This window comes from Saimiri boliviensis, chromosome 12 (assembly GCF_048565385.1).
Source record: "Saimiri boliviensis isolate mSaiBol1 chromosome 12, mSaiBol1.pri, whole genome shotgun sequence".
Taxonomy (NCBI): domain Eukaryota; kingdom Metazoa; phylum Chordata; class Mammalia; order Primates; family Cebidae; genus Saimiri; species Saimiri boliviensis.
Window position 1 is genome coordinate 9194686 of NC_133460.1, and position 9036 is coordinate 9203721.

Sequence of the window (9036 nt, forward strand, 5' to 3'; positions counted from 1 at the left end):
TCTACCGACCTCGGCCTCCCAAAGTGCTGGGATTATATGTGTGAGCCACCATGCCTGGCTTTATTTTTTTATTTTATTTTTTTTTTTTAGATGGAGTCTCGCTCTGTTGCCTGGGCTGAAATACTGTAACCTCCACCTCCGGGGATCAAGCTATTCTCCTACCTGAGCCTCCTAAGTAGCTGGGAAAACAGGCAGGCACCACCATGCCCAGCTAACGTTTGTCTTTTTAGTAGAGACAGGGTTTCACTACGTTGGCCAGGATGATCTTAAACTCTTGACCTCATGACTGCCCGCCTTGGCCTCCCAAAGTGCTGGGATTACAGGTGTGGCCACAGCACCTGGCCCTTTTTTGCACATATTTACTGAAAGGATACTCAGTCAATATTGGGGGGAAAAAAAGGTGTTTTTGTTTTTTGTTTTGAGACAAAGCATGAGCCACCGCGTCCGGCCTCAAAATTTTTAAAAATTATATAAAGGCCTGACACGCATGTCCTGGCATCCCTGATGTTAATAAAGACAGCAGGGGCGGGGCATGGTGGCTCACACGTGTAATCCCGCATTTTGGAAATCCAAGGTGGGAGGATCACTTGAGTCCAGGAGTTTAAGACCAGCCGGGGCAACATAGTGAGACCGCATCTCTACAAAAAATGTAAAAATGATGCAGCGTGGCAGTGCACACATGTGGTCCCAACTACTTGGGAGGCTGAGGTGCGAGAGTGGCTTGAACCCACAAGGTCAAGGCTGCAGTGAGCCATGCTGCGCCACTGCACTCTAGCCTGGATATCAGAGCCAGACCCCACCACATCTCAAAAAAGAAAAAAGACATTATGTCTGGGTGTTTCATTTGTTTATTGATTTCTGTCTGATTACTCCAAAAAGAAATGACTTAAGATGGAGGGTAACTTCAGCATCACCCACCCTCCCGTATGGAAAGACCTCTGAGCTTGTCCAGTAAGGCACAGTCACACACCTTTGAAGGGCCTCCTGGCAGGTGTGAGCTCGGGGCCCCTGCCCTGTGCTGGTTAGAGTAATGGAGCAACAGCGCTTTGCTAAGCCCGAGTGAGGCAAGCTACTTCCGCACAGATTGTGAAACAGGGTTTAGGTTTCTGCCCTTGTGGACGAGATACCCAGGCTCTGCCCATCGGCCTGCCTTCCCAGCAGGTCACGGACCATCCCCACCCTGGCTGGCCTGGAAGGGTTTGACCAGAGTGGATCATGCAGTGACTGGGGCTGGGGTGGGTGGCAGGGGCAGCCTCCATTTCCATTCTGTCTTCTACGCCGCCTGGGAAATGTGGGCCTAAGCTTCAGTGACAATGAGAGTCTGTCTTGGAATTGGGACCCATGGTCTCAATGAGCAGAGACAGGGCCAGGAAAAGAAAGTGGGAGTGTAACCTCATTCAGAGACCAGCTGCGCCCAGAGCCCACCTCCTGGAGGCACCCCGAGTGGGCAGGGGGGAGCTAAGTTGACAGTGTGGCTGTGCAGCCCAGGCCTGTCCTGGCAGAAGGCACGAACCATCAGCAAATGAGTGTCTTTTCCAAGAAACAAGAAGGTCTTGTTCAGAGCTGGGGCGTCAGGAGCTTCCCGATGTTTCAAGTACCATGCCCTGCCTACTTTCTGTCTTGATGCCTAGGGTCCCAACTCCAAGGTGGAGTGGCCAGCGTGTGGCCTCAGTGCGGTGGCCATCCGGGGTAGGTATGGGCTGCCCGCCTAGTGCCCCTGGGACGCAGAAGTTTCTTTGCCTAAAAGAAAGGAGAGAAGGGAGAGAAAAACAAGTCACCGTTCCCTGAGCCCTTCACCTCTGCCCTGGCCTGCAGGCCACAGGAGAGCTGAAAGGACCAGAGGCCCGACTCATCGGAGTCTGTGCACCCCATTTTGTTCTGAGATCCACAGGGGAACCCAGAGTCTCTCCTCCCTCCACTCACACGGAGGACAAATAATGACAAAAGAACAAAAATATCACTGCAAGTTTACCATGGATATGTACCAGGCTGCTCGATTTACCAGCGCTGCGATGGCCATGAGCATGTGCTGTTAACAACCCCATTCAGGCCAGGCGCGGTGGCTCACACCTGCAGTCCCAGCGCTTTTGGAGGCCAAGGCCCAGAGGAGTTTAAGACCAGCTTGGGCAACATAGTAAGACCCCCATCTCTATAAAAAATTTTAAAAATTGACCAGGCGCAGGGGCTCACGCCTGTAATCTCAACACCGTGGGAGGCTGAGGCAGGTGGATCACGAGGTCAGGAGTTCCAGATCAGCCTAACCAACATGGTGAAATCCTGTCTCTACTAAAGGTACAAAAATTAGCTGGGTGTAGTGGCTGTGCATCTGTAATCCCAGCTACTCGGGAGGCTGAGGCAAGAAAATTGCTTGAATCCAGGAGGCAGAGATAGCAGTGAGCTGAGATCGGCCATTGCACTTCCGGCTGGGTGACAGAACCAGACTGTCTCCAAAAAAATAAATTTTAAAAATTAACCAGGTGTGGGCCAGGCGCGGTGGTTCACACCTATAAACCCAGCACTTTGGGAGGCCGAGGTGGGTGGATCACCTGAGGTCATGAGATTGAGACCAGTCTGGTCGACATGGAGAAACCCCATCTCTACTAAAAATACAAAATTAGCTGGGCGCGGTGGCTCAAGCCTGTAATCCCAGCACTTTGGGAGGCCGAGGCGGGTGGATCACGAGGTCGAGAGATCGAGACCCTCCTGGTCAACATGGTGAAACCCCGTCTCTACTAAAAATACAAAAAACTAGCTGGGCGTGGTGGCGCGTGCCTGTAATCCCGGCTACTCAGGAGGCTGAGGCAGAAGAATTGCCTGAACCCAGGAGGCGGAGGTTGCGGTGAGCCGAGATCGCGCCATTGCACTCCAGCCTGGGTAACAAGAGCGAAACTCCATCTCAAAAAAAAAAAAAAAATACAAAATTAGTCCAGCATAGTGGCAGGCACCTGTAATCCCAGCTACTTAGGAGGTTGAAGCAGGAGAATCACTTGAACCTGGGAGGCAGAAATGTGGTGAGCCAAGATCACACACTGCACTCCAGCCTGAGCAACAAGAGCGAAACTCTGTCTCAAAAAAAAAAAATTAACCAGGTGTGCTGACATGCACTTTAGACCTGGCTACTTGGGAGGCTGACACAGGAGCACTGCTTGAGCCCAGGAGTTTGGGCCTGCAATGAGCCTTGTTCCATCCACTGCACTCCAGCCTGGGTGGCAGAGTGAGACCCCATCTCAAAAAATTCAATTTAATTTAAATTTAAGAAAAAGCTGGGCACAGTGGCTCACACCTATAATCCCAGCACTTTGGGAGGCCAAAGTGAATGGATCTCTTGAGCCTAGGCGTTGGAGATCAGCCTGGGGAACAGAGTGAGACTTCATCTCTATAAAAAAAAAAAAAAGAAAAAGAAAATATCAGCAAATATACATTTTTTAAAATGAAAAAAAAAAAAAAAATTTTAGAGAGAATGAAGCTGAGAATAGGGAAGTGGCCACGGTCCTATGGATGTTGAGGGAAGATCTGGGATTCCAACGCAGAGCTCAGGGAAGAGTCTCGGGGAGGCTGGGCCTGCAGACAGATGTGCAGTGATGCCTGAGGATCTGTGTGAGCGGGAGGGCAGTGGACCAGAGAGAAGGCTGTGCTCAGATGAAACACACAGAGGTGACAAACAGTACCCAGACACAAGCTCCCAACGCTAAGAACACTGCCAACAAGAATGAGGATTCATCAGCCGGGCGCGGGGCCTCACACCTGTACTCCCAGCACTTTGGAGGCTGGGGTGGGTGAATCACCTGAGGTCAGGAGTTCAAGACCAGCCTGGCCAACATGGTGAAACCCCGTCTCTACTGAAAATACAAAAATTAGCTGGGTGTGGTGGCACACACCTGTTATCCCAGCTACTCGGGAGGCTGAGACAGAAGAATTGTTTGAACCTGGGAGGTGGAGATTGCAGTGAGCCGAGATGGCTTCCAGCTTGCCCAACAGAGCAAGACCCTGTCTCAAAATTAAAAAAAAAAAAATGAGGAATGATCAACCTATTACGGTATGACAGGCGCAGGTGCACATGACACGCACCTGTCCTCACCAGCCCTACTACCATGTCCAGTCCACAGAGGAGGCAGCAGACTCAGAGCGCTGCGAAGCAGGGCCACAGTCCCAGCCAGTGGGAGACGGCTGCACAGACCAGAGCCTCAGCCTTTGTCCACCCCACTCCTGACACTAGCCTCAGGGAAAGGCCACGCCTCCTGAGAAAAGCGTTTGCCTCATTCTCACTCCAGTGCCCCTTGTTGGTATACTCATGATCAACCAGGCGAGGAAGCAGAACACGGGCCCCCCTGTCCCTACCCTGCAGCCACCTTTCAGGAGGACCCTGAGCAGTTCCCAGGCAGCATGACTTGGTGGCCCCATACCTTGTCATGGTAAGTAGATGAACACAAACACTGGAACCCCCAACCCTGGGCTCGAAGACCAACAGGCCTAGCCCCCAGCTGTGCAAGGCAAGCTCACCTTTAGGGACAAACTTCAGCGAGCTACTGAATATTCAGAATCGGGACTGCCCCGGCTTGGGGCCGTCGTTCAGGAACTCATGGCCCAACCCGTTGCCACACTTGCCACAGGACACCTGGAAAGATCACAAGGCAGCTTCATGAGCTTCTGGCCATGAAACAGCCGCAGTAATGGCCCTCACTGGGGCCGGGAGATGGTGTTTCTTCACACACATCCATTTCCCAAGCAGATCCCCAATGTAAGAGGCCACGTAAGAGGTTGATCTTGGTCCTGGAGCCTGGACAGGAACTCTGTCCTGTTTCCCACATTTGCACCAGAAGGCCAGGCTCTCCTGATAGCCTGGGGTGGCAGCTCCCTGGTGAAAGCCACAGGCCTGGAACAGACAGCCTCTAAGCCCCTGGAGCCATGGGGCAAGCAGAGGGAGGAAGGTGAGGTGGGCTCTTTGCTCTCCCTGGCCACCCCCATGCCTCCCCCATCCCCGTGGCCTCTTACCTTCAAGGCTTCAGATCGATTGTGCTCCGGACGCTTGGCCACGCTGTCGGCGTGAATGGTCTCAGTGAACGCCGGCCATGGGGATGAGTGTGCGTACTTTGAGCGGCTGGAGAACAGCTCATAGCCACACTTGGCACAAACGTAAATGCCTGTGGTAAGAGGAGAGGCAAGTGTGGAGCTGTCAGCTCTGGCCTTTCTGGGGTCACGCTCCCAAATCCATGGGCCCAGGCAAAGGCAGTGCTGTCCCCATTCCCAGGGTGGGCCCCACACTCTGTCCCCGTGTACCCGCCGACATGGGAGACCTGTACTGAGCTCATGTTTAGTAGATGTGCCAGAGACTGGGGAGTCATCTTTCGCAATTATCTCCTTGATTCTTCACATAGTCCTGTGATGGGGCCTCTCCTACCATTTCCGTCTTTGCTTGGTGATGCAAAGACACCCAGCTACAGTGTGTGCAGCATGAAGGAACCCGGGCAGTCCAATGAGGGCACGGAGCTCCGCCTCGCCCCCGCCCCAACCCTCCAGGGGACATACACAGCAGGGGCCTTGATGTGGCCCAACCACCTGGTCCCTCTCCCTTCTCAAGTGGCCCTCCCTGCTGCCCAACAAGGCCCTAAGCTGGACACCCAGGCACTGCCCTGCTCTCCAGGCAGGAAGAGAACAGTTCCAGAGAAAGGCCTCCAGGCCACACAGGATCCCAGGAAGAAGGAGGGCTGGGGAGGACAGATTTCAGCCTACCACCAAAGGATCACTTTGGAGTGAAACGAGTTGGAAAGTTGCAAAACTGTCTTGCAGAACCGTTTCAAGGACTAAAAACAGGAACCGGCCGGGCGCGGTGGCTCAAGCCTGTAATCCCAGCACTTTGGGAGGCCGAGGCGGGTGGATCACGAGGTCGAGAGATCGAGACCATCCCGGTCAACATGGTGAAACCCCGTCTCTACTAAAAATACGAAAAATTAGCTGGGCATGGTGGCACGTGCCTGTAATCCCAGCTACTCAGGAGGCTGAGGCAGGAGAATTGCCTGAACCCAGGAGGCGGAGGTTGCGGTGAGCCGAGATCGTGCCATTGCACTCCAGCCTGGGTAACAAGAGTGAAACTCCGTCTCAAAAAAAAAAAAAAAAAAAAAAAAAAAAAAAAAAAAAAAACAGGAACCTCCAGGGGTGGTGAGTCACTCTCACCCATCACCTGGGGATAGCCTCACATGGAGACTAAACTACCCAGCCTTTTCCAGGAACTGGAGAAAAAAGCAAAGAGGAGCCAGCAGCTGCCGTGGGAGAGGAGTTTCTGGCTTGGCAGAGCAGCCTGAGGACAACGGGGGTCCACATCTGGAGAGTCTTGTTGGGGGAGGCTTTGCCGGGTGGTCTTGTGCCACAGCCCAGTTCCCTACAAGGTTGACACCCAGCAGATCCGCCCCAGCATCTAAAATGTGCCTGTGGATGTGTTTTTACCAAATTAATCCACTACCAGGCCAGCCCAGCCCCCAGGGCTTCTCACAGCCTGGGGCCAGTGCTGAGGGCTTGCCACACCCCAAACCACCCCATCCTGTCTGCCTGGTCAAACTCCACTGGCCGTTGGCAGGGGCCTAGTGGCAATCCTGATTCCCCAATCTGGAGTCCCTGGGCAGGTGAGGAGGAACCTGGGCTGGCACATAAAAATCTGAAGGGGACATTCTATGCTTGCTGGACTCCTCCCACAGATCCCTGACCTGGGGGAATGGGAAGGGCCAGGGTAACACCTGGGGGATGACCCGCAGAGGGGCGGCCAGGCCACAGGAGCTGGCTCTGGAGAAAAACTTCTGTCGCGCCTCTCCAAAGTCCCGACCCTAACCGGAATTCCCCCACCGCCATCACTTTGGAGTGAATGGACAGGGAAGGGATACTACCACTATGTACCCCGGTCCCTTCGACTCACCCCATCCGAAAGGGCACATTCACACTCGAGGCCTGCCCTCCTCAAGGATGGTGACCCCCAAAGCTCCCTCTCATCGGGTACCCCAGTCTCCGCGCCCCCAGGATCCCTCCTCCTCCGCAGTCTTCTTGACTTATGTTCGCTTCTCCCTGGTGGCCACACTCACCCCCATTCCTGGCTTAAAGGAGACATCACTCCCGGAGGACGGCGGCGCCCTCTCTAATGTGCGTCCTGCCACCCTCCTCTCCTTCCCCCCCCCGCCACCTTTCCCCCCCCCGCCCTCCCTGCGAAAGGCCCCACGACCAACCCGGCTCAAAGTGATTCTGGAAAACCTCGCCCCCGAAGAAGCTGCAGAACGACATGGCGCCACCGTAACCGCAACGCACTCGCTGCCGCCAACAGACCCAAGGCTGTCGACCCAGCGACCGCCAGGACCCCCGCCCACCTCCCCGCCCCTTCCGAGGACCAATCGCTCCCCGGGAGGCGAATCCCGGCTTCCGCCTCTGGGAGGCCCCGCCCCTCCTGAGGACCGGTCCAATCCGATCTTCCCAGCAGGCCCCGCCCACCGGTAACTCCCGAGGACCTCTCTGGGCCTGCTTCCCTGAGGCTCCGCCCCCTCCCTATTGCAGGTCCAATCCCATTTTCCCGGTAGTCCCCACCCATCAATAACTCCCAGAGACCACGCCTGGGCCTTTTCCTCGAGGCACCGCCCCTCCCGGGGGCCGGTCCAATCCCATCTCCCCAGCAGGCCCCGCCCATAGTAACTCCCCGGGACAACTTCTGGGCTACTTCCCCGGGGTCCCACCGCTGTCGCCCCGAGCGCTCTGGTAGCTGAGGACCCACTTGGGGTCTGGCCAGGTAAGTGGTGGCGCGCAACGTAGAGCAGTGTTTTCCCCGTTCAGTCCCTGGTGCTAAGCCCCGAGCCACCGCAGGTCAGGCAGCCTTTCCTCGCCCAGCTGAAACTGCCTTTGCAAAATTACGACTGAGTCGGTGAAAGAGCTGTAACCTAAGCGACTCGATCTTGCTTCTAACATCCAAGCTGTCCTTGTTCATCCCTGGTGGTAGACTGAAATAACTTTGGGAGAAACTCAGATTATAGTTTATAGTTTAAAACACACTTTGGGAGGCCGAGGCGGGTGGATCACGAGGTCAAGAGATCGAGACCCTCCTGGTCAACATGGTGAAACCCCGTCTCTACTAAAAATACAAAAAATTAGCTGGGCATGGTGGAGCATGCCTGTAATCCCAGCTACTCAGGAGGCTGAGGCAGGAGAATTTCCAGAACCCAGGAGGCGGAGGTTGCGGTGAGCGGAGATCGCTCCATTGCATTCCAATCTGGGTAACAAGAGCAAAACTCCGTCTCAAAAAAAGAAGAAAAAAAAAAAAAACTCTGCTCCCTGAATGCTCAAGGAGATCGATTTAAGTAACAATAAAACTCTAGTCTCCTGAAGAGCCAGCATAGCCGGCTCTGCGTGAATTACTCTTTATCTATTGCAATTCCCTTTTTTCTTTGTTTTTTTGAGACGGAGTTTCACTCTCATTGCCCAGGCTAGAGTGCAGTGGCACGATCTCGGCCCACTGAAACCTCTGCCTCTCGAGTTCAAGCGATTCTCCTGCCTCAGCCTCCTGAGCAGCTGGGATTACAGGCATACACCACAACGCCCTGCTAATTTTTTTTTTTTTTTTTTTTTTTTTTGAGACAGAGTTTCGCTCTTGTTACCTAGGCTGGAGTGCAATGGCACGATCTCGGCTCACTGCAACCTCCACCTCCTGGGTTCAGGCAATTCTCCTGCCTCGGCCTCCTGAGTAGCTGGGATTACAGGCACGTGCCACCATGCCTAGCTGATTTTTTTGTGTTTTTAGTAGAGACGGGGTTTCACCATGTTGACCAGGATGGTCTCGATCCCTTGACCTTGTGATCCACCTGCCTCGGCCTCCCAAAGTGCTGGGATTACAGGCTTGAGCCACCGCGCCCGGCCTCTAATTTTGTATTTTAATAGACATGGGGTTTCTCCATGTTGGTTAGTTTGGTCTCGAATTCCCAAGCTCAGGTGATCCGCCTGCCTCAGCCTCCCAGAGTGCTGGGATTAGAGGCATGAGCCAACCCAGCCAGCAGTTCCCTTGTCTTAATGAAG

The 9036-nt window shown here is 54.2% G+C and overlaps 1 protein-coding gene across 2 annotated transcripts; it reads right to left on the reverse strand.

Moving 5' to 3' along the window:
- Positions 1-825: 825 nt before the first annotated feature.
- MSRB1 (methionine sulfoxide reductase B1) lies at positions 826-7361 on the reverse strand. Of its 2 annotated transcripts, XM_003945201.3 has the most exons (4): positions 7209-7361; positions 4993-5141; positions 4501-4615; positions 826-1740 (listed from the first exon to the last, which is right to left on the reverse strand). In XM_003945201.3, the coding sequence occupies exons 1-4, from the start codon at positions 7261-7263 to the stop codon at positions 1709-1711; spliced, it is 351 nt and encodes a 116-aa protein (XP_003945250.2). In that variant the 5' UTR covers positions 7264-7361; the 3' UTR covers positions 826-1708. The 2 variants fall into 2 exon arrangements, with proteins under 2 accessions (XP_003945250.2, XP_039333670.1); XM_039477736.2 differs by lacking the exon at positions 4501-4615.
- Between the last annotated feature and the right edge of the window lie 1675 nt (positions 7362-9036).

What these genes read in the sequence shown, in the direction of transcription:
- MSRB1 (XM_039477736.2), bottom strand. Translation starts at nt 7,263, where the DNA reads ATGTCGTTCTGCAGCTTCTTCGGGGGCGAGGTTTTCCAGAATCACTTT. An exon ending in CCAGAATCACTTTGAGCCGG is followed by an intron (nt 5,142 to 7,208) that starts GTTGGTCGTGGG and finishes CTCTTACCACAG; the next exon opens with GCATTTACGTTTGTGCCAAG. An exon ending in ATCGATCTGAAGCCTTGAAG is followed by an intron (nt 1,741 to 4,992) that starts GTAAGAGGCCAC and finishes CCTTTCTTTTAG; the next exon opens with GCAAAGAAACTTCTGCGTCC.